Raw genomic sequence first — 26,011 nt, forward strand, 5'->3', positions numbered from 1 at the left:
GTATTGCCTTTATTGAAAATAATGTACTTTTTCATAAGAAACAGCAACAAAAAGAGAATACTAGATAATAGCTGGACTTTATACCTTTTTTATCTACCAGTTCAGAGCAACTCCTTATAAATCATTAGATCAACTCTGCATTTATATAAGTCAGTGAATTCAGTATTTGGTTATTTGCCTTGAAAGAGAAGATCCTGTGATATCTATGCTCTTCTGTATTCCAGAATCAATCCTTTTTAAAATACAATGCAATTTATATGCAGGGTGACCACAGAATTACACTCAGCCTAATTGTTATTAAAGAATACTCAACTTGAGATGAGACTATTAAGTGTAAGGAAAAGGAAAATTTAACTACCTGTATACGTCTGTCATAGGATTGGGTTCGAAGTCTGAAAGGGAATGGATTTCAGGAGCTGTGTAAACCTGTATCAAATGCTGCTGGTATGAGCTTGTCCCCTCAGGAGAATCTTCTTTTCTGTATGACTGCAAACCATAATCTAACACGAAAGAAAACAGGAATCAAATTATTTGGTGGGTACTTCTCTGAAACATGTGCATTAGTAGACGGTAACACAACTAGTCTAAAGGAAATAATTTTCTTTATTTGAAATACACCTCTGAGTCTAAAAATAGTGTGTGTGCAGTGGTCATGTCACTCTTAACCAACTGCAGATATAGCATCTGGAAGCCAAATATTTGGGTGAGACATCATGACAGCAGGGAAGCTGAACTACATGGCCCCTTCCAATCAGAATTATTTTTATGATTTAATAAAATTATATCCAGAGAATGGGCTCACTTCAGTGCAAGGTTTTTGTTCTACTTGTCTCCTGATCTTACCTACAGTGTCAGGTTCCTGGAGTAATTAGAAGTTAGACAGAGTAGAACTACTGAAAATCACATGGTGGGCTTTACTTGCACACCACTACCTTCGGAATAAAGGCAGCATAAATGGGAAATATCTTTGCAGTTATACTTTTAGCCTAACATAGAAGAGACTCTCAGCATGTGACTCAATATCAGAGAGGAATAACTGACTTTGGTTTTCTTGGAATATGAAGTCTATATGAGTTAGTGGGTTATCTGGACAATTTTGAAAATGGTTTCTTCTCTTTACCTGCAATTTTACAAACCCATCGGTCATCTATCACACAGTTACGAGACTTCAACCGTCCGTGATACATTTTGTGGTGGTGAAGATAGGCCATCCCTTGTGAAATATCAATAGCAAAAGAAAACCTGAAAGACAAGAATCAATGAGCTAGTATTTCCACTAAACCTTCACTCAAGAGTGGCTCCAAAGCCTACTGAAGATGACAGAAAGTCCCACTCTGACTGAAATAGCTTTCTATTTGTGCTCCCATGCTCATTTTTCCAAAACACTCAAGGTGGGTTGCTGAAAGCCCTGAGCTCCCACTCAGTTGTCACAGTCCACAGACCTCTATCCTCTTTTAAGACAGCTGAGTTTCTTCTAGAAATTCCCAATACCTTTGTATCTTTGAAAGTGTTTTCAAAAGTTTGCAAGAGAAACAATTTTTTATTAACTTTCTCACTTTATTTGGATGTTTTCCTCCCTTACAATCTTCCTTGCTGAAGGCAAACATAAGCAGAAGTAGAGAGAGTGTGCCAAGAAGATCATTCTCAAAAAACAATGTGATTGCCTTTGTGGAAGTTTCATTGACAATGTGAGCTCACTTTTTTGTATCGGTAAATATAATAAAGCATTTGTAGGTATGCTAATCATTTCACCAATATGTCTTCACAAACAGAGATGAGGTAATTTTTAACTGAATAGGGATGTCCAAGATATTTGATAACAAAGTGAAGTTACGTGGGACAAAAGTCTTAAAAAACAGTTTTGTGGCATAACTAGAGATGGTTTGAAAAGTCATTGGCTTAGCATGACCAGTGGTACACATATGATTGCTCAAAAATCCAGAAGACAAGATGTTCTGGATATTTGAATTAGCTTGCTTTCTTTCTTCTTCATTCTCTACATATCATAGCGCATGCCTGTCTATTCAAGGACTTCATCTAAAATTAACATCTTGTCCTAAACAGCACATAGCACAGTCTGTATCATTTAGCTTTTCAAAAGTTTTTTTCTACCTGAAGCCCCAGTTCAAAGGAATGTCTTCATTGAGCAGAACGTCACTCAGACTGCCTTTGGGGCAGTACTCTGTAACGATGGCAACGTTTGGCACTTCTATACAACCTCCAATGAATTTGCAGAGATTGGGATGGTCAAGTTCCCTGTGAAAATCAAGAGAAATCACATCACCTCAACAATTTTCATGTATGTCCCTCCTGCTTTTTGTAGGGTAACTAGAAAACTAAGTGCCTTGGCTCACAATGTAGAGAGAAAAGTAAAACAGGCATGAGGAGATTTTGACTTCATGTTCAAGCAGAGTTTGAAAGAAAGAGGAATATGAATTTACAGTCACATTTGGGTAGATTGTAACCCCGAAAGAACCAGTGTAAAAATGGAAAAACATACACTTCTCAGGTTTCACTTCTTACCTCACTTGCTTTACTTCTTTACGGATGGATTTGGACAGCGTGAATGCCTTCTTCATTATTTTCTTTATGGCCACTGTTCTACCATCGCTGAAATAGAATGAAATGCTGCTCACAGTGTTTCAGGCCAACTTCATAAACCAGCCTGACTACAAAAATGTACTGGATATTTTTTCTATAGTGGTCAGCTTTGTATCTCTAGAGATGAGGCGCAGAATTTAAGCATGTCAATAAGTGGGTGTAAATCTGAACCTGAGTACATGACAGGTGACAGGGCCCTGTTTCTATGATAAGGGAATCATTAGTGATTATATTCATGAAACACATACAGCAACATCCCTTCTATTCATTGCTTCTGTCTACTGTTTTGGATATCCACAACTGATATTTAACATGCTTTTGTTCTTATGGGATGAAGCATTCTCAGGGACGAAGCAGCTGAGTTTGATAGACAGCAAAGCAAATTTCTTGGAAGAATAAAGGAATCCAGTGGAGCTACATGCAGGAATTCAAGTGATACCCACCAAATAAATACAGAGTATGGGGTTTTGCGGATGTAGGTACTTTGCCAATGAGACTTAATGCCCCATTCTTACATGTTTCACACTTGATGAATGTGTTTGACCTCCGTTCATCTAAGGAAGATGATGAACATGGTGAAGATATCATTCAGAAAGGAGCAGCAAAAATGTTCACTGTACAAGATCTATGCTGGACACGGTTTCTTATCAATGGAGAGGCTGTGATTTTCCAGAACAGTGATCTATGCTGAAAAGGCAGCTGTTCTCTCAGCCGGTGATCCTAAGTAAGCTCCTCAATCCTGCAAAGCACAGATCCTGACCTGTGCATTCAAATGGTAGGTACTACTTCCATCTTTGCACATGTGCTGCCCTTACCCCCTAGTTGTATTTTTTTTAATAGGAAAAATTGTTTTCTGGATAGCGGGATATGGTTATACTGTTTGCTTGTATAGTTGTATGATGAGCATCTTTATAATATGATCCAGAGGTGAAACACTCTGTATCTTCAGTCACATCAGCTGGTTTAAGGACAAGATTTCTAATGTGCTCCTGTATAGGATGTCATTCTTTAGTACAAATAACCTAGCTGTGCTTTGCCTGGATTTTAGAAAAAGGACTGCCTAAAAGCCTTGGTTCCAAACGTTTGACCAGCAAGCACCATTCATTCAAGACACATGATGCAGCCACAGCCTTTTAACAAGTCCCCAAGAGAAAAGGAGAAATGACAACCAAAACAGAAGCCTGGCCTATAAGATATTCTGCAGCCAGTATGTGGTACAGAAGTCAGACGATGATATTAGTTTACTGGATTTGGCCTCACAAGAGAAATGCAAGCTTTTGCACCACCTGTCAATAGTAAAGTGGCAAAAAACAGAAGGCAAAGTGGAACTATAGAACAGTAGGTACTGCAGTAAATGCACAATATATTGACTTACTATCTCCCAGTGTGGGTGAAGTGCTGTTTCCTGGACATGTTAGCAGCTGCTGTACAGGAGCTCAGAGCAGTGATACAGCTGGCAGTGGAGTCACTCGGTACCGGGGGAGCGCTCATCATGCTTCCTGTTGCTGTCCATACTGTGCGATCTAAATGGTATATGGGATAAGAAAAGGCACCTGAAGATGCATATTATTGCCAAGTTATATATGCCAGAGGCAGACAAATGTAAAGAATTCTCCAAATATTTGAATCTTGGCTGGTCTTGCTAACACTTAAGACAGAAAGCCATTGCTTGGAATGCAGTTGCTGCGTAAAAAGTAAAAAGTTCCAGAGATGTTTCATTGCCAGAGATCTTTCCACTAATTCACAGGGTTTGATGCAGGTTTCATTTTTCTGATCTTGGTGTGATTAGCCCTTGCTGCTACTAAGATGCTGAGGACAGAACCCAGGGAAGCAGAGCAAGCCCTGTGCTGTACTTTAACAAGTCTATTTGGAGCTCCTAAAAGACTGTGAAGTACAGGGATGTGGGAAGTGATTCTGACACCAGAGGGAAGTCAGAGAAGAGTAACAATACAGTCAGATGAAAAAAAATCAGTGATCTCAACATATGTTTGTTAATCTCTGTTGACCAGCTCAAAGTAACAAAATGGGTTTCAAAACAAATTTGATTAATTACATATAATTTTGCTATATCTGATTAAAATCCAGATTTAGCCAATTAATCTCAGCATTGCTGAAACCTCTCAACTCTTCCTGGTGTAAGTATCCAGTGAAGTATTGCTGAGAAAGTTCAGCATCTCACCTTGCATCAGGACTGCCATGTTCTCACACCACAGTATTATCCATATGCAGTTCAAAATTGCATTGACATTTGGAGTCTTTCTATAGCATTCCACCCAGAAATATATTAGAGATCCCTGAAAATAAGACTTCACGTATATATATATATATATATATATATATATATATATGTGGTGCAATGCACCAAAAAAAAGGGTTATCTTGGAAAAATAAAGTTCATTATTTTTCACAGCACAGGCTACATACTGTTGGTACAGCACTGCTGATGTGTTTCCATTTACATAACTGTACATTTCAGGTTGCTCTGGGTATCTCTGGATGGCTCTGTCCAGGGAAGACATACTATCTGTTTCCAAATCTCATCATATTATCTGTCCTTATTACTCTTAAATTGCTAACTATCACTCTTAGGTCTTAAACAATATTGTTGCTTTGCAGGCTTCTCTCCAAGAAAACATCCTCTTCCACTTTGTTTTTTTCAAATTAAATTAAGTGTGCTATTTTTTTGATAATGCTTCTAATTTCCCTCAGTTTCTTTCTGTGGTTTCTCCTCCTGCATGAGGTTAATGGCTTTTCCTAATTCACTATCAGCTGAAAATTTGCTCATGTTCCTTCTTGCTCTTAATATATCGAAAGACACATTTCCTTGAGTGTGTTCCATTTCTGTTTTCACAAATCTGGATTGAAATCCGGTTTGGTTTATGTTCTCAAATTAATTTATAAGTTAACATCTGTTCTTTACAGTGATGAGGATATCATGTCAAAACCACACAGAAATTAATGTTCAAGTCCAAGGCTGAAACTATCTCTACTACATTTTAACATGAGTGTCTTGACACTTCTACTAGCAACAAAATGACATAACAGAGATAAAGTAGACATCTTTCTAGCAATTCCTCAGAAAGACAGAAAGTGAGAAAGTATACATCAGCATAGATCTATCAACTTCAGCGGATTTCTGCAGATTTACCCTTTCTGAAAGTCTTGGCATTGTTTTCCTTCTGAATGCTAACACAATGAACACCAAAGTAAATAAACTGTACCTATTATAAGTGCAGCATAGTAAAGCATACAATAACAACTGAATTTATTCTTAATATTTTTAATTAGAACCAACTAAACCATATTTTAGATCTAGAAGGTAAGATGAAAAAAACTGGCCACAATAAATTACTTTTTGCAGAAAGTCTGTCACAAATAACATGCACTGAAATTAAGATCTTGTTATATTCCTCATTATATTTATGCAAATCCAGAACAACTTAGTGTGAGCAATTGTACAGAATGATACATCCACCGAAGCAACTGTAATTTATTTTGTCCAAGGCCAGAGGTTACCTGTTTATTTTGGTATCGGTCTTTTTTAATCGACAAATCACCATAAAAAAGAAGGAAATTATTTAAAATAACTTTGACATCTAACGTTTCAAAACCCAATAATGCTAGTGATAAGATTACAGAGGTTACAGGCATGAAACTTTGGATATGTCTTTCAGAAATTGGTGCACCTTTTGTAAGACCTGTAGAACATGAAGAGGCAGTTATGATCAAGATTATTTCTTAAAATGATTAAGGAAACTGATCATAGTATCAAAAAGACAAGTTACTAACCTTGTTTGATGCAGGAGAAGTCTATAATCCAGCTTTCATCCCAAAACATCTTTTGTTTCTGATATTGAAACCACTACAAAAATAAATCAAATTAACTCCTGATGTATCCCTACTGACTGCGAATGAGTTAAACCAGAGATGTTTGATTCAAATAAGAAATTTTTTAAGTGTCCAAACAAAGCGTGATGTTTAAGATTATATCTTGTGAGTAACATTAGAACCAAGAGCATTAATAACAGGCTTAGAATAAAACAACATCTAATAAACATCTTTAAAACTGTATATTCTATATTCTATAATCTAATTACCTGTTATATTTTGCATTGGCTACAAACTTTCCATTATTGTCAAAACTTTTTATGCAGTACATTAACATTTCAGCCTGGACATCAGATGAGCGATTTACGTCTCCTCATGTCATGGAAGTGTCCTGTTATGTAAGTGCATGACAAGAACACACTACATCCCAGCCCCAAGATTAGGAGCAGGACATCTCACATCCTGTAATAGAATGAGCCTCCGATCCACAAATGAAGTCTTATTATATCAAATACTCTAGCACAAAGAATATTAGGTAGGGATTCTGTGGCTACTTGGTAAAGAAGGCATCAATTTTCTGTAGAGCTGACATGCAAAACTAACATATAAAGTGTAAACACATTTTCAAAAGAGGAGCAGCAGATCAAATTGTACAGCAGTTATAGGTGCAAGTCGATGCCAAATAAAACAAAGCAGCATTTTGCCATCATTATATCATTTTCTATTGTCGGGAATTTAATATTAGGAATTATGCATTCAATGAAACAGGTAAAAAAATCCCATATAATATGCAAGGAGCATGGTGTGAAGATTGTGTCAATATTTTGGTAGAAATTTATGACAACTGCAGAGCTCACCACATCAAAATGAAGCCATCCCAGTTATGTGAAAAGGTTTCTGATAAAAGACATTTACATTTTATCTTGCGAAGGTATGATTGAACAAATACATATCAGCTAGAAGTGACCACCAGGCTTGCTACAGACACTGATATCATAGGAATCCTCTCCTGTACTTGAATGATTAAAGAAGGCATTACTTTCCCAGATGGTTCTTTTACATGATATTAATTACTGCATTAGATAAAAGTATCTTTCCTATCTTGTTTACTTATCACCTAAATAAAACATAAAAAAGAAGACACTATTACAGAAGGCAACAGGAATAAAGATACAGAAATGCAAGACAAAAGCAAACAAACAAACAAAAAAACAAACAAAAAACAACCCTCAAAACCTACAGAAAAACAGCAGAAATGATAGCTAAATTGTGCTATAAGATGTTTAGGTATACCTGTGCAAGGCCAAGAAACTCCATTTCTTTTGCTAAAATAATGATTTTTTAAAACTGTCTCAACTTCTCATCCGTTTAATTACACATTTCTATCTGGTCATATGGTTTTACAGGACAATTAGTATAAACACATTTTTACAGCTGCCCTGTGGATTATAAATGCTCAAATAGTTTTCAACAGTGCTTCTGTTCCTAACTCGCAAAAAAACACAAAGAGGCACAGAGGAGACAAAAACCTGATTGTGATTCAGGCCTCCTGTAGTCCCTTACTCAGTGGGACATCAGCCTTCTCCTGCTCATTCCCTCTAAGCGCACTCGCCTGCCTCAGATACTCACTGCAACTGTGGAGCAAGATGGAAAGAGAAGGAATCCCTGAGGAAAGATGAGCCTTTTGATTTACAAGATCTATAGGCCAAACCCCAAATAGATTATCTGTTACAGGCACAGTTAAAATAATGACACTACGACTGCCATATTCACCTGCTGAATGCTTGTTATGTAATTCAGAAATATATTTTTTTCAAGATGCAGACACGTAAGGAATGTACGTCCTCTTTCCCAGAAGCACTGTGAAGTAATAAGCCATAATAATATGCTATCTCCTCTTTATACATACATTTTCTTTTAAAGGTATCCAAAACTACTTCTCCCACATTCATACACTCCTCTCTCCTCATTGCCTTTTTGTTTTCCTTTGTGAGTCTGTTATAATGATTGATAATTAATAAGCAAAACTGATCACTTTGAACTGAAGTGAACTGGTTCAGTTCAACTATGAAAATGAGCATATTAAAAACAAAAAAACAAAAAACCACAACAAAATCAACCAACCACACACAAAAATGCTCTTGTTATTTCTTTTGAGAATATCCCAAGTTGAATGTTTTCAATTATAACTTGTATTTGTTCTTTGAGATTTAATGGCCTCTGGTGGAGCTAACCCCTTTATGGATTTACCTAATTTGTTTTTGAATTCATTTATACTTCTGGCCTCCGTAGGCCAGATGCAGTTAATTTCATAACAGAGTTTTATTCTGAGTGAAAAGTAATCTTACTTTACTGGCATCTCCTAGTTCACATGTGAAAAACCTCTTCTTCCTTTACTATTATATATCCACCCCTCTGTTACATTCCTCTTCAGTCTTTTCTCTTATGGGATGAAAATTTCTAACCCCAATGAGCCTCCCCTCATAAAGAAGCCAAAAACATGGTTTCCCTTCCTTCTGCTTTCTTCCATGGCAAACAGGTTCTGAACGCAGAAGAAAATCTATCCCTCCACTAAGAGAGAACTCCACTCCAACTAGTAAAATTGTGGATGTAAGAGAAAGGAAATAGAAGAGCAGGAAAGGGTACTTACCGTCACTGTCAAGACAAAGCCAGCGCAGACTAAACATATTGGTAAGGCAATTGCTATCCTAGCATCAGCAGACAGTGGGCATTCCCCACAATCTGCTGGACAGATAGAGCAGCCTTCTTCTTCCTCACAAAAGCCATCTCCACAGACTGATTAGAAAAGGAAACATGTATCAGAATATTTTAAGGCAGTTTCATCCATCCATGAGGTTGTATGCAGATTTAACCACACGGTTCTTGAGCAGGAAAACCTCAGAGTGTCAGAAAGAATTAATTTTGAAGAATCTAGATATAGCACCCCAGCAGATGAAAAATAATCTGAATTTTTAAAGGGTTACAGGATCTCTTTGATCACATTAAATGGTTAATGACATCAGAGCCTTGACATATTTTGTGTGTAAATCACTTCATCACTACTCTGTTTCTCATTGCCCATCTGTTTTTCCTGATACTTAAGTTCCTCAAGGTTGACATTGTCTTGTATTATTTGTACTTAATCCAGCCCTTGAGACCCCCAGAAGCTGGTGACCCTTCCTCAGAAGAAGCAGAAGATACTGGGTACTGCAGAACAAAACTTTGCAATGCATACTTGAAGGATTTATTTTTCCTGAAGGTCTGATGAAAATTATCAGCAGTATCAGATTTGATTTAAAACAAAAGCCCTAAAGGACAAAACTCTCTCATGTCCTGAATGGTGTTTCAGTTTTACCTCTATAACTAAAATAATACCATGCTGTACTTCAGCCTTCTGAGACAAGCCGAAGGTATTGTTCTGTCACTGTATAATATATTTTTTTTAAAGCGTCAACAAAACAAAATTCACTGCTCAGTAATAATTCTGCCTCAGTCTATACGATTCCACTAAAATACCAGGATAATCATGAAAACCACTTTCTGCCACAGGGGCAGAGCTGCATTTTAAAAGTTCTTCTCTGATAAATTGTAAGTTCCCTGGAAAACTCAGCTGCAGCTGTCTTGAAATAAATAGCAAATTCTATAGCTAAACACTTCTATCCACACTGGAGTTGCTTTGGTTATTTTTTTTTCATAACCTTGGGAAATTCATTCTTAAATATATTCCAGAAGAGTAGCTAACAAGAGTACTGTGAAGACATTCCTATTTTACCCAATATTTTTCTTCAGGTTGTGTGTTTAATTTAGTAAATAAAGTCCACTTTATAAATCTTTTATTGCTAAGGGAATTGTTATTTCTACTTCCTTGCATATGGCTATACTAAAGTGAATGAAAGACTGGTGTCTTTGGGAGCAACTGAATTTTACTGTGAAAAAGGGAACCCAGACAGATTTCTACCTTTCCAATATGCTTAGGGCTAGTCTTCTCCCCTTCAGATGAAGTGTGCAAATCCTTACAACATACTAGCTGGAATAATATTTTCACCTCTCCATCAACTGCAGACAAGCCTTGTAGTGCCTGAAGCTGTTGGTCATGGCATTTGACTTTACTTGTTTAACAAGAGTGGCTTCCCATTGTCCTAGGTTGACACACAGGTTAGAACTCAAACACTTTTTCTGATATTCAATGTTATGTGCAGAAGAATTTTACAAAGACTTTTGTGTATTTTCAGTGTTGAGGCGGGGATAGGAATCCATTTTCCTCTTAGTGACCATTTGCAAATGATAAAAGCATTGAGATTTGCAGGCAATAAGCACTTCCCTCACATTGTCATTTTATATCATACCTACTGCAGGAAGGACTGTGGTTTTTGCTTCCAGAGCAACTTGCATTCTCCCAACTCTGATGTGTGCGATGAGAGAAGTCACACCCACATGAACTAAAACAACCTGCCAAACAAGTGAACAAAGCAGCAAGCATCAAAACTTCACTTGCATACAATAGAATCAGAGAATGTTCTGAGTTGACTTTTATAACAACTATTGTCCAATTGTGGTGTCTTTTGAAATAATATATGCATTTTTTCAGAATTGGGAAGGACAGGTGTCCTTGACTATGGGGACAAACAGAAGCTGGAGAGACAACTCTTGTGGGACAGGCAGGTCTGATTCCTCTCCTGACATGTATTCTTTTCACCAAGCAGGGCTATGAGCCCATGCATTCTGCCATGTTTGCTTCTCTGCTCCTTCTGCTGGGTAGAAACCCCTAACGACCACATTAACCTGCAACACAGTCCAGTCAGCAGTGCAATACATTGTTAGTGTAGGCCTGGAATGGGCAGGTTAGGCTATTCTTTTGCCTCCCATCCCCATTACTTCTACTAAATACCTAAGGAGTTGTAGTGTGAAAAGCTGTTGATCACAATTCAAGTCAGTTTGGAACTGATATTTCTCAGCCATATGCATCATTTATGTGCACAACACTGACAAATAAATGAGATGGGGAACATGTACATGAACTGCACTAAACTATTAGCAAGTAAGCTCTGAAAAGAGTGAACCAGGTAAAATCCTATATGCAACAAATATACCTTACCTTGGCAGTCCAGTTTCTTTGGCTCATTTTGCCAGCTGTAGACAAAGTGTGAGTAAATATCTGGCCATCATCTGGGATCCACGGACCACATATTCCTCCTCTACCCTTTATCAGACATATCAGTTATGTCAGTAAACCATGACACAATGAAAATCCTATGTCCTGGTCTTGTACTTTATTAAATTACTTGTGTTCTCTAACAGCAAATAAAGTGATATTTTATAACCGAATCTATTAAAATCCCAAAGCAAAAGCAGCATAGTTCTGTGATAAAATAGAAGATAAAATAATAGAGAAGCAATTGTGTCTATACTGAGTTAAATTCACACAAATATTGATGTGTTTTAAAATACGTGAGCCAAAATGTGGTTCCAAATTTTAACTGCAGCAATTCTATTAAGCTAATACACTTTTTCACAATTTGCTATATTAGAACCAGAAACAGAATCATATCTCAGGTTTTATAATTTTCTAAAGGGATTTTATTGCAGTTTCACTTTTGATATGGCAGCTTTCTTTTTTCTTTAAAGAGGAAGGAAGGCATCTCTTCCGTGCCTGTTTGCAGAGTGTTTCTCAGTAAAACTGTTAGGATGTAAACATCCCAGCAGTTGCAACCATAGGGGATTATTTTGACTGTCTAAAAATCTTGCATTTCTGTGTGTGATTGAAAGGATCTGTCTCTTAACTCCAGATATTTTTTCAGGCACTTCTTGCAATGCACTGTAAGACACAGACCAAATCAAAAGAAATGGAGTTCATGTTAACCAAGATAAAATACTTTTATAGTCATGACACTGCAAAAAATCCTCCAAGAAAACCTCCTCTCAAACAATGGAAAAAGCTTGATTTGAAGCGTATGATGTTCAATCTTACGCAATGATATTCATGGCCTTCTTGCTGCAGGAGAGCCAACCTGCTTTGACTTCTTTTAAGCAAGAACTGAAATATTTGCAGTATTACAAGGAAGTCAAATGATGCATGTTGGCTACATGATTTCAGCTTTTCCACACCTTAATTCCAAGCAGAACTAATTGTGAAAGTAAGAAATAATGAAGAGATCACCACGCTGGCAGGATGTTGAAGTTCTCTCCTGTGGTTCAAGAGGAAAGTTTTGATGTGATGGTTCCAGCAGGGATTTCTCTTCTAAACCAAAGGCCTGGTATCAGCTAAGGTCCCCAGGGAGTCACTTATCAAAGAGCTCCTTAAGAAGGGACTTACAGGAAGTAGGCTAGCACTCTTGTGGAAACATTAAGCCTTCACACAGAAGGGTACCTGAAATAGCCACAATCTGTGTAGACTAGGTTTTCTGTTACACCTTCTTTGATCATGAAGAATGTGTCCGATTGCCAGAAATGGAGATCAAATAAGAAGACTGTGCAACTGCATGGAGGTTATTATGCAGGGTAAGGCTTACCTCACAGATTTAAAAAAAAATAAATAAATAAAAACTGTGTTGTTAGAGTCAGAACTTTACATATTCATGCAAGGAGGGACAGGCTCTCATAATGAGCCAAGCAGTTAAGTAATCTTGCTTACATTGCAGGAACAAATTTTATCCGCATTTGGATTCCTTTTTTTGCTCTGATCTTGTACAGAAAAATAATTCCATCTTGGGACATCTTGGCTTCAGTTATACAAGTCACAGCCAGTGATACCCCTCTCAACTTCAGTAATTCAAGCAAATAATATGGTCCCTCTATTAGCTGCAGAGACAGAAATGCCCCCAGCTGACAATTCACCCTGCTTCCTCTAGAATGAAATGATCTGTCTTTCTCTATGGACTGTACCGAGATCAGAGTCAAGTAAGCTCAAAGAGATGAAGATGGCACCACTAAACATGAGTGATTCAGAATAGTGCCTTGTACAAAACCCCAGCCATTTGCTTTGCAGCCTCAGCATCCAGTGCAAAAAATTCTAAAGCTGGCAGGGTGGTTTTAGTGAACAATAAATTTGTTCTAATTGTAATCACAGAAAGACTTCATAAACTTGAACCTGGTTATTACAATGATGTCTCATCCAGTAGCAAGAACAGAGCACATGGTACTGCATCTTTATACCAACCATGAATGCCAAAGGACAGGAGTGAATGTTGGCATGGTAAACACAGCAGTTGTCCACATTTGCATCTTTCCAGCTGGCAGGGCACTCCTGCTCCTCACAGAATTCCTTCGCAGCAGTAGCATTGCTAGCCAAGCAGCAGAGAGAGAAAAAAAAACTTTTATATTCATTCCTCATTCCCCGAAACAGCAGCAAACACATAAGAGGCTGTTCTTTATCCTGGACAGAAAAATTAGCAGCAAAAACATATGCAGTGAAATAAACACTGCTACATCATTTCTTTCTCTTTTGTTTTGCTTCTGATTGAAGCATTCCTAGAGCAACAAAGATTGCTGTCAACCAGACCACTGTCTACTGCCATGTGGTAGGGATTTCTGGCAGATACTATGCTGCAAGCAGGTACCAACCTTCACTTCTCTCCCCAGACTGATTTCGTGACCAGATGGGGTTACCTGGCATTGCTACATCTGGCACAGAAGAAGATACCATTACTGTACTTCCACTCTCAGAAATATGTGTTCCTGGCTACTTTCATTCTCAGTGTTTTCAATTATACACTATCATCTATGCATGTGATTCATACATATTATTCAGCTCCAGTCTTTGCTCCACAACCCAAACAGTAGATTTAAGACAGATGACTTTATGATGAAAAATAAAGACAAACATAGGGGATCAGGTTGACATAGATTGTATTCACAGCCAGATTTGCAAAGGCATATGCGTATTGGAGACCTGAGATAAGCAAATTTGTCAATACCCAAGATACGGAAACATCTAAACAGATAAAATACTAGAATCTATTGGGCTTTGAGCCCATGTTGGGAGTTAAAAAAAATACTTATGTAAGCTGGTGCCCAGTTCCATCACATATTTGGCTTTATGGCTGCTTTTTTTAAATGTATCCTGTATTCTGTATTTTTTATTTTATATTTTCATCATGGTTTCACCCAATTTTTCTCACGCACATACATTGGCTTGCCAGCCTCAGTCATATTTGGGTCAGCCACTGTAAGCTTGAGTCAACTAGACAGTCTTCTAGTTTAAATGAAGTGTAAATTTGATCCTTTTGAAAAACTGCAGCATGGACTTCTCTCTTTTTAAATATTTGCCATCTGTCTCTATGTGCAAGATACGTATTAGTACACAAAGAACAGAATTTTCTAAATTCCTTACTGATTTAAGGGAGTGGGTCTCCCTGGAAAGACTGGCAAAAGAGATTAATTTCCAAGCAGTGCTTTATGGTTAAGTTCTTGGAACTACTACTAGCCATAAATTCCAGAATATGTCATACACAAATTTTGCAAAATGGTAACCGTAGTACACAGATGATCAAAATACAACATCAATATTTAGCCATTGCAAATGGATTATAGGCCATCATTGAATATGAAAAAAAACCTCTCTGGGTAATAGCTTTTACAATCTGAACTTTGCAATATGAACACTCAGACTGGCAGAGAAAAATGTGAGGTTTTCCATAAACATCTCTTACATTAATCAAGTACAGCACAGAAAGTGGGGAAATACAGCTGCAGCCTCTGTCCCAGACATTGCTGTATATGGATGGAGAACTATGAACAGACAAAAGCATAAAATCAGGGTCTGTTAGCTTTTTAGTGATCTGGAATTGTACACATAAACATTCTGTATTTAACCTCATTTGTCTACAGTTACCAATACAGTCTCTGAGCTGATATATAAGCTTTTGGACTGATTGCAGTCTCACAGAAACCAAAATAAGTTCACCACTGAATTCAGTGGATTCAGGATTGGGCCAACCTCTTCTTCGTATCTGTGTTGTGCACTTCAAACACACTTATGATTAAAATGAGTGTAAGACACAGTTAGTCTGGGACTTGTGCTTAAACTTCACTGGTAAATTCCATGTGCAGAGAAGGCAAGAAGTGATGTCCAGAGTTGCACTGAGACAGTAATGCAGATACAGGATAACCTTGGCCATGGAGGCAAGTATGCCATGATGGCTGCTCTGAGCACAAAGCCATTTCAGAGAGGAAAACATCAGCGCAAACAGAGCTATAAGAAACCTCAAGAGTTGCAAGGAATTGGCAAGGAGCTCCAGAGTAGTTTGTTCCAATTACGTTATTGAAAATGTACACACAGAATCCCCCTAGATTCATGACCATGAAAGCATTTTTATAGGAGTCAATACCTGTGAGAAAGGATTCCATTTTGCACCGCATATTGATAAAAGCTGTCTGCAGCAAAGACTGCATAGGTCACGTTGAAGAATTCCCCACTCACAGCCTTCTCCGGAGGCCTTTGCACCCATGACATCTCCAGGCCTGGAAACAACACAGTCACCGGCCAACATATTTACTATACTTTTCTACTTTACAGATGCATACAAATGTAAAACTTTCTCTGTGGCAATTTTCATCTATTGTTCCTATTGCTATTTATGAGCCCCAAACGATAAATTATTATAGTGGCTATACAGGTATACACAAATGCACATTAACTGAACAATTCTGACACTCAGAAAAGATCAAGCAATTCGAGAAATATGACAAGAAATGTGGTCATCTTATCCAAAGTAACTTTGCTCCCAGTATAATGCAGTGCTGCTTGTCCTGATATATTCGCTTTCCTCTTTGATCAGGCAATAAGCACTGCTCTTCATTCCTGGCTGCTTTCAGTGAGGCACACCTCATTATTGAAGAAGGACAACTCTAGCACACATGAAATTCAGCCAAAACCCTTAACTGCATGAGACATAAGTAATACATACTATTAATTGTATATTTAAGAAAGTGTTCTCATTTTATAAAACCACATCATATCCAGAACAGAGGATAGTGGAAGGAGTGCTACTCAGATATCTGTCATTTTTCATTTCCACACTCTTACTAGGAAAAATGGTTTATTCCAGTGATCTCTTTCATCCCTGGGACACTTTATTACCTGCTCTGGGCTTGGGGATTAAGTGAGATAAGAGGTGCGAGAAGTTTTTAACCCATATTCTTAAACACCACTATAAAAATCTTCACACTCCATCCACCTACCTCTTTCCATAGTGTTGGATGAAGGTTTTAATTTGCACCACATCAAATTACTTACATTGTGCAAGCATGTAGCCCTCTAGTTTCTCAGGAAGTTTTAAATCCCTTCTGCAGAGGATAGATTAACCTGTTCTTCGATAGATCCTCACTTTTTGTTGTTATCGTTCAATTACAAACTATTTTATTACTCTGGAGTTGTTTTTACAAGTGTATTCTTCATTTGCATTGTTAGCGAAGCTGGAATTTTCCCCCTAAACGTAATTTCTTTTCAGATACAAGGAAGCAAAGTGTAAAATAAGCTCTTGATTTCACATCCCCCTTGAAGAGTAAACACTCATTATAAATGCTAACACTACGAGAGGAACTAGAACACAAAGATTTACAAAAAAATGCCAGTGTGATTTGCACTAAAAGGTAAGAAAGACCTGAGCTTCAGAGAATGTGTGAGAATAAAGGCAAAAGGTTGGCATAAATTTCAGTTAAATTACCTTCTACTTCCCTTTAAAGGTCTCACAAAGATAAACAAAACTCTCCTTTCAACTATAAATACTCCCACATCTAAATGCTTTGAAGATCTCATGCTAAATCCACAGCAATGAGGCTACAGTATATGCCTTTTGCTTTGGTTTTAGCAATGCCCAGAGGATTACAGGGAAGAACTACAGAAAAATGCACAATAGAGCTTGGAGTTAATTCTAAAACTGGTTGTAAAGGTTATGTGTTAATTAAGCAACCTACTCATATTAGTTTCCCATGTACTCAGTTCACACTTTGATTATTAGTAAGAAGAGCTTCAAGCAAGTAATCCGTTCCAACAAACAGTTGTTTCAATGTTAAAGCAATAACAATTTCATACAGCGATAAAAGTCTCAGTTGACAATCATCCAGATAGTCTTTAAATTTCACTGTTCCAACAGAACTCTTTGAAAAATGTTTAATTGTAATATTGATCTCAGAGTGCAACCCAGCAGTGTTTTTCCTGGAGTGTTTTATCTGTATTAGTTTCTCATGTGTTCTTGTTTTTTTAAAAATAAACTACTGAAACACATTGTCTCCGGTCTTATATTTTACAACACAAAAGGTGTTCCTTTATGTCACTTATCAGTTTCAGAGTTACAAAATCACAGAATAATTGAAACTGGAAGGCACCTCTGGAAATCATTTGGTCCAATCCTGTGTTGCTCAAGGCAAGGTGACCTAAAGCAGGTTGCTCTAGATTTTGTTTAGCTGGGTTTTGAAAATCTGCAAGGATGGAAAAACCACAGCATCTCTGGACAATCTGTTTTACTGTTTGATCACCCTTACAGTACAAAAGATTTTTCTCATATTTAAATTGAATTTCCCATATTTCAGTTGCTCTTTAATTATTTTTCAATCTCAAACAACTGATTTCCAACACACAAAATTATTATATTTTTTATTATTTCGTCATGTAAATTCATTTTTGAAACTGACTGGAATAAGTGATTAAATATCTCAAGGGGTTTTTTTAAGTACTAATGGACACAGTTTGAGCAAAGTGGAAAAGCATGATGTGTAGAATCAGTGATTTTTCTTACTGGCACTGAAACACAGTCCACTTCTGAAATGATGTGACCAAATTTCAGCAATGACTCAATAGAATTTGCTGCAATGCAGAGCTCTGTGCCTGCTTTGTTTGGATTAAGTTGCATTTGGTTTTCTAATGAGAAATAAAATGTTTTCAGTTTCTTTCTGGGGGAATGGATTCAGCTGTTGCTATTACTCTTTCTTTCGGAACCCATGAATATTGGACAAATAATTGCTCTGAAGAATCTTTTCATTGTTTTCTTTTACTTATTTCTCTAGAAAGGTTGTCACTGGTTCAGATGCTTTTCAACAAGCATAACATTCATCATGAGTTAGGTATTATTCTGAATACATCAATTTGGGGTTTTTAACCATTCCCCAAGCAAGAGCTTATCTTTCTTGAGCAGCTTTAGGACTCACCCACCTCCACAGTCCAGCATGTTATACTCATCTGGTTTTTCCAGGGGCCAACAGTCATAGTCTTTGTTATCTAAATCATGCCACCCCTTCACTAATATCACCTGCCAGAAAAAAAAAAAAAAAGCATATTAATAGACCCCAAAAAAAGACATTATGGAAATAGTGGGAATAGAGGAAGCATGAGTTCCATCTCCAAAATTTATATTTCTCCTAAAGACACCAAGCAAAATGCAGAAACAAAGCCTGGCATTGCTCTCTTCAACTTCTGGAGTGAAAAACGACAGCTTCCTAAGTGTTTACAATCTTGATCTTTGTACTGTTTTGATCTATCCAGAAATTAGCCATGAAACAATGAGGGAACATAACTAAATGTCTCCCTGAAGCAGGCTTTCTCTACAAAGAGTGGGTGATTCTAGGACCATACGCAAAGAGACATTTGATTTAAAGAGGGGGGTTTTTTTGTTTGCTTTTAAAATGGCACCCCTCACCCCGCTCCAAATTGCTCAATTTCTTTTAATCTTTTACACCTAAACTCTTTGAATGAGTCATTTTCTGTTATACCTTTGATAACACAATACAACTGTTAATTATATAAGTGTTAACATATATAATTACAGATAATATTAAAATTGCATAAGCCTATTACAGGTAGAATACAGCATCATATCAGCATATAGATTGAATTGCAACAATAGGAGAATATACATTATACCTGTAGACATATCATTCATTAGAATATATATACTCATCATATATTAAAGTATACATTCTAGGGTATATATGAACAGAACAGAACATGTTATGATAGTGCACACTGGTCTTATTCCACTTGCAGTAAAAGATAATAGTTTCTATTGGTATAATCTGCTATTATTTTTATATATATTATTGGAGGATGGTACTCTATGGAATTATACAATTACTTATCACACTATTAATGGAATAAGATAGAATTATACAACTGATTTTCCCAATATATTCTCCTATTACTCCTGTTTTCTACATTACAATTGCCTGGTATAACTAGCTGTCTCACTGCAATAAACCATATACAGTTCTTTCTATATGAACAGATGACAAGAATAAGTTCCGGCAAGTGGATCTATGTAGTTTACCTACCAATAAACTGAGGAGGCTTCGGAGCCCTAAGGCTGGTATTTTGACAGCTCTCATGCTCCCTGACATGCACCCAGCTCACCAAGTGTCTGGGCTGCTTCTGATGTTGCTATTGCTACTGAATTACATGCCCTTGCCTGAAAAGGGGGGTTGCCAGGTAGGCTGATCCTGGCAACTCCAGCTGCTGCAGCTGTTCTGTCTCCTCCTTCCCTCTTCTCCCCCAATCCCACTTCTTCTTGATGCAGAGTGGAAACACCCCTCTTCACTTCTGCTGAACCTGAAAAATCATCACTTGTCTTACAGGCAGCTCTGCTCTCAGACTACTAAAGTTTGTGCCCCTGTCATCTCAAAGCTGGAAAAGCAATGGGAGGATTTTATTTCACTGCCTGGTTGAACTTGGGCAGCATCTGACACTTAGGCAGATGAATTGACACTGTGGAAATGAACACAGAGACACAGCTGGACATGGGGAGGAGAGGTACATAAACTCCAAGGCAAGAAAAAGTCACTTATGCAAGATGAACTGTAATACTAGAGGTTGGACTAGGTGATCTCCTGGAATTCCTTCCAACATGAATTCTACTAGAGCCTATGAGTTCAATTCCTCAGTTCCTGGAGGTGTAGGACACCTTCTACTTGAGAAGTGTCCTGCTTCATGCATAGGTTAAACAGAACTCTGCCTGGCCATGCTGGTGTGGTAAAGACATAGATGTGTCCATGACTATTTCTGTTTGCTGAAGTCACTGTCAACACAGAACTTCAGCTGTGATTCAGCTCTCCTGAATGGTTTTCTCTGGAATTCTGTCTCTCAGACCTAACTCACATTAATAAACTTAGTCAAAATGCTCGGCCTTCACTATTTATTGAATCAGAATTCCATGAAAAAATACGATGTGCATCCAGTTAATCTTGAAAGGGGTTGTAGATAATAAAATAATCTGTTTGGATTCACTCATAAAAGAGGTGTTTATATAAACTAATACAAACATTTTAGGCTGAAATTTTATGTTTGTAGTGAAATCCTAAACCACATTTGGTTTGTGTCTTCCTGTGCTTCATTATGATCATTTCACCAAAATTGTAGGTTTCAATATATGGAAGCTTTTAGAGTATTTCAGTTTGGCTACATGTTGGAAAGATAAGAGAAACAAATGCCTTTTTTTTCCCTAGAATTACCTGCTTTAAAGAACTCTACATACATTCACGTCTTAGAGAGGTCTTAGTGGTGGTTTGTTTTAGGATATCTTGTGCTTAATGAGGAATTTGTTGGCAGAGAAGCTAAGGATTACAACTTGTTAGACCCTAGAGCAGCCAAAAGATTACCAGACTGATCCTATTTGCCTTAATAGGACTGTCAAATATTCATATGACATCAATATCATGATTCAAGTACTGTAAAGATCATACTTCACCTTTATAGATACTTGTCTATCACCAAGTTCAGAATTCCTGGAGAGCAGCCAGTCTGGGAATCCTGAATTAAAGATGGATGGACTGAAATGGCTGGTGATAATCTGATCTGATAATCTATTCCAGCTATTTGAGAAACACATTACCGCCTCTGCATTTAAGCACTGGAAATTTTAAAAAGAAAACCAGTGAGGAGAGTTTTGCAGTACAAATATATGAACCCTGGTAAAAAGAAGGGATTGACAGCTTAGTGGGTAATAGATTCTTTAGGTCTATCTACAACTCTCTGTATATAAAGGAATTCAGAAATAGATGATGTCATCTCAATAATAATCTTTGCTTTAAATTTGCTCCTTTTTCTGTTTGCAAATTATATGCAGTCACATAATTTGCATTAACATCCTAATATTGCATCGTACCACCAATGAGTTTATTAACACAGTCAGACTCAGTGTAGCATAGATTAACAAAATTCTGCCTACTGCCGTTTAACTTAGTGCAATAACACAGTACTTTGGCTTCTTCTCTTAGAAGGACCTCTTAATCTGAAAAAAATAGGTAATTTCTACTGGTTGAAATGAAGTTTATCAAATAACTTTATGTTTACAGATTTATTTCTGTTATGTTGGTTGTGTTCAGATGGACCCTTAAGTTACATCATTTTCATTTTATTCATTAACTCATTAATAACTTCTGCTTTGAAACAGACGGAAAATAAAAAAATATTTCAAATTTTTATGAAAAACATCACTGTAGATATTGGTAAAACATGCATTTTTATGATTTTTAGTAATAATTTTATAAATAGGATATAAATAATTCATATTTGTAGGAAATAATAACAATAGTTAAAATATCACTGGATAAAATTTGCTAATTATGTGCTTTCAGATATTTTAGGAGAGCAATATCCAGCAATATAGTGAAACAAAAATTACTGTAATGAAAGCTTCAAATATCCTTGAAAAAAATTATTTATTATGGCATTCAAACTTTCCAGATTGTTCTTGTCTTGATAACAAGCTGAAGTTCAAACAGAGATGTTTAAACTACTTCATTTTTAATTAGATTAAATTTTCTAGCGTGACACATATTTTCAACAGAAAACAATCTCAAATAATCACCACCAAGGATCATTTGAAATTTAAAAAATTATTAAATTCCAAAGATACCGTTTATTGGAACTGTGTTGTCATTTGAGAAATCAGCAGCTAAAACTTAAATTCTTGAAATATAACACTCCACTACGCAGAGTATGTTCATCCTGCACATGGGCTGGCATCCTGCTCAGCCGCTCCAGGCTCCTGGCATCTAAGGGGATGTAAGATCATCTATCTTATTCTGGCTCTAGAGTGTATGCTCTCATAAAAAGCATTTTAAATGTTATGGAGTCTGAACGTCTCTCTTACAGAGACGATGGCAGACTCCGTGCGAGCAGAGGTGAAGAGCAGACACGACCAGAGCACTCTGACACTTCCCTCTAGTGGTTTTCTTGCAGAACTTCGCCGGACAGACCCCTCCTCTGCGCGGTTTGGTTTCAGGATAGCCTCCTCTCGGCGGACAACCCACCACAAATGGAGTCCTCAGGGACAGTGGAGCAGAGAATCTGCCTGATCTCAGGTTCTCACCTGGGAGTTTGGTGGCAGCAGCTGGTGGCCTCCTACCCTTGTTCCTCCCCAGCCGCTGTAGAGCCATGAGAAGTTCCCAGGGCTCTGGTATACGGCCACATCACCACAGCACAGAAAGTGGTCACACCCACACCAGGATGCCGTGACCATTTGTTCATGTATTTTTAGTCTGCAGAAAGTGCTTTGCTGTCCTACATAACACAGCCCCACAGATAAAGAGTGTTGATGTTGTCTTGTAATTCCACATAGAAACAAACAAGCATGATCAGAGGGCTGGAGCATCTCTCCTACGAGGACAGGCTGAGAGAGTCCAGATTCTTCAGCCTGGAGAAGAGAAGGCTTCAGGGAGACCTCATTGTGGCCCTTCAGTACTTAAAAGGGGCCTATAAGAAAGATGGGGACAGAATATTTAGCAGGGGCCTGTTACGACAGGACAAGGGGTGATGGTTTTAAACAGAAGAAGGGGAGGCTAGACATGAAGAAGAAATTTTTTACGAGGGTGGTGAAACACTGGCCCAGGTGGCCCGGAGAGGTGGTGGATGCCCCATACCTGGAGACATCCCAGGCCAGGCTGGACGGGGCTCTGAGCAACCTGATCTGGGTGAAGATGTCCCTGCTCATGGCAGGGGGGTTGAGCTAGATGAGCTTTGAAGGTTCCTTCCAACCCAAACTATTCTATGATTCTTCGATAAGAACATGTGTCAAAAGAGGCCTTACAGTGCGGGCTTCTTGTGTGCTCTCCCTCTGGAGCTGGTCCTCCGAGCTTTCTGCTGCTTATGAGATGAACTGGACAATTGGATCAAAAGCCTGATCTGGTTATAACTGTTCTCTTTTTTAAAAAAAAAAAAATATTATTATTATTCCACTGCATTAGTTTTAACTGGGCCAGGGTTTTTTTCCTCCCTCTCATCATCTTTTCTCATGTCTTCTGGGTGCAAACTCTTATTCAAGTAACATATGTGTATGTTCCCGTGGTTCAGTGAGACTCAGACCTCAGCTGAGCAAGATCACCAAGATTAGAAAACAACATAAGATTTTCTCCAGAATTCTTTGTAATTTAAGTAAAAGATTAAACATTGTCATAAGTTTTGTAGTAGATCAGCAGCTTCAGAAGTTCTGAGTGCCCTCAATTTGCTGGCAGTGTTGAACAGGCAATACGTGTGGGTCTGGTAAAATGCTGGAGAGCAGTAAGCAAGCTTCTGAGCCTTGCACACACACCATCCTTTAACTTCGTAGTACCTATCCATTTCTTTCTCACACTCTCCCAAAGAAAGAGGCCTTGGGCTAAAAGGATGGTAATCATAAAATATAGAAGAAATACTGACATTTTTCTCTGATCTGAAAGGTTAATGTCAGATGATTAATCTTTGATGACAACTTAACTCAATTGCAGCAGAACGAGCAAACAGTTACATAGTTTACACAAAGAGACAGAGCTGGGAGGCAGTGAAAGCATGACAGATCAGAGACGGAGATCTGTAAAAACATAATTCAGGACGCTGAAAACTACAGATAAGAAACTGCTTCTGACTACCATCTGCAATGTTACACATAACTCACAAATTCACAAAAAGCTCAAAAATGCAAATGGTACTCATTGGTAAGGTGCAAGGTAGCCTTCACTGGACGCTCAAATTAGTAGGAATTCTGAACAAATTTATGCTTTTATAGATATATTCTGCAGGTACACACTAGTTCATGGGGCATCACAGAAATGCTTGTTCCATTGCTGTACTTTGGGTTTGATCTGCAGCACTAAACAAGCTTAAATATCTGATCCATTTCAACAATGTCAGAAAATACTATATCACAATTTGAAACAAAAAGTATGTTGTATACTCCTTGCAGGTTTTATGAAGACTGTCATCTGGGATATGTCACAAACTCGAAGAAGAATTATTTCTCTTTAAGAATATGAACTAATGTCTATATGGAGGATTGACCAGTACCTGAGCTGTTATGGAAGGACAGCAACATTCCAGGATTTTCATCATGTAAAGCAGTCTGTAATTTTTCTTTTTCTAAAGAGAAGGTGGAAAGAATGGTGACATCTGGAATTTTTCAAGGAGAATACTCACAGCTAGAAAAATAACAGGTAACCACTATTACCTCTCTAGCTGAAAATGCTGCTGGTCTTAATGATCTGATATAACACATGACTGAAAACCTCTAAAGAGACTGCATAATAAAAATTGAACTCACAGTTCTCAGAGAAGCCAACAGGAACTTCACTTTGAAAGTGATCCAGGTTAACCTTTAGAAAATCCTAGCCTAAGTACATAACTTAAAAGAGATTTCTGCATCAAGGGACTTGCTTGAACAAATAATTGGATTTCTGTTACTATACTGCAGTATGTCAATGCTGTAGTTGTTTAAAGGGCATTCAGCAAGTCTAAGAATGCGAGAATGAATTTCAATTTGATAGGATGACTGCCTGAAAGGCTTAAGAAGAGTCAGTCTCAGTTCAGCACAGGATAATTTGGGTTTTCTGTTTGTGAAGAAACTGAGCAGAACATCACTGATATTCTCAAATGCCTCCCATCTTTCAGTCCTCCCACACAGGCAGAAACATTACAGATGTCTGCAGTGCTTAAGAACAGTAAACTTGACTGCTCTGAAGGTCTACTGTGGAGGATCTGGGTGTCAGTGACAGATGGCAGCTGAAGGACATTTCTGTTCTTACCTGCATCATACTCCTAAGATCCACGGGTTGCAGCGGCATTCAGCTGAAATCTAAATTTTGTCTTAATGGGTTTTTCTCCTCCTCCCTTCTCACTGCATGACTCTCTTCTGTTTTCAGAATTCTTGAATGATTTTCTGACCATATTTTTTTATGCACGTTGGCACTGCAGATTTCTTGTCATTGTGCACACTCTTACCCTCCCTCAAAAAGACACTCCCATAAGCATAATTGCTTCCACATTTCTAGGGTCTCATGAAATCAGTAATCCCTGAGACCCGAGAGGTCACTGAGACAGGGGGTCTCTTGGTCCTTCGTAACTGAAGGATCATTTAGTCTTCTGAATCATCTCTTTGGACCAGCTCCAAAATGAAACAGAGGTCCAAACTATTTCCTTTCCCCAAGTCATGATCATTTCTGCATATGTCAGGCTATAGAGATGTTTGCCTAACCTGTTTTTAATGACTTTCAGGAGTGGAGCTTCTATCCCTCCCTTTGTGGTGTAGTCCAATGCTTCACTACCCTTCCTTGTTAGAAGGTTTCTCTATGGTCCCACCTGCTTCTGTCTTGCCATAATTTCAGCTCAGTACTTATCCCAACAACA

The 26,011-nt window shown here is 37.8% G+C and overlaps 1 protein-coding gene across 1 annotated transcript in view; it reads right to left on the bottom strand.

The window, feature by feature from the left end:
* LOC136002114 (atrial natriuretic peptide receptor 2-like) overlaps positions 1 to 26,011 on the bottom strand; it is a 184,365-nt gene that overhangs the window by 13,933 nt on the left and 144,421 nt on the right. Inside the window, exons 2-13 of the mRNA XM_065656947.1 lie at positions 18,578 to 18,674; positions 15,756 to 15,888; positions 13,586 to 13,739; positions 11,525 to 11,629; positions 10,776 to 10,878; positions 9,080 to 9,225; positions 6,391 to 6,463; positions 3,977 to 4,124; positions 2,524 to 2,610; positions 2,113 to 2,256; positions 1,121 to 1,242; positions 359 to 500 (exon numbers count right to left, since the gene is read on the bottom strand). Of these exons, the coding sequence (XP_065513019.1) occupies positions 359 to 500; positions 1,121 to 1,242; positions 2,113 to 2,256; positions 2,524 to 2,610; positions 3,977 to 4,124; positions 6,391 to 6,463; positions 9,080 to 9,225; positions 10,776 to 10,878; positions 11,525 to 11,629; positions 13,586 to 13,739; positions 15,756 to 15,888; positions 18,578 to 18,674 (1,454 nt within the window). The remainder of the gene's footprint in view (positions 1 to 358; positions 501 to 1,120; positions 1,243 to 2,112; positions 2,257 to 2,523; positions 2,611 to 3,976; positions 4,125 to 6,390; positions 6,464 to 9,079; positions 9,226 to 10,775; positions 10,879 to 11,524; positions 11,630 to 13,585; positions 13,740 to 15,755; positions 15,889 to 18,577; positions 18,675 to 26,011) is intronic.

Source organism: Caloenas nicobarica, chromosome Z, assembly GCF_036013445.1.
Source record: "Caloenas nicobarica isolate bCalNic1 chromosome Z, bCalNic1.hap1, whole genome shotgun sequence".
Taxonomy (NCBI): domain Eukaryota; kingdom Metazoa; phylum Chordata; class Aves; order Columbiformes; family Columbidae; genus Caloenas; species Caloenas nicobarica.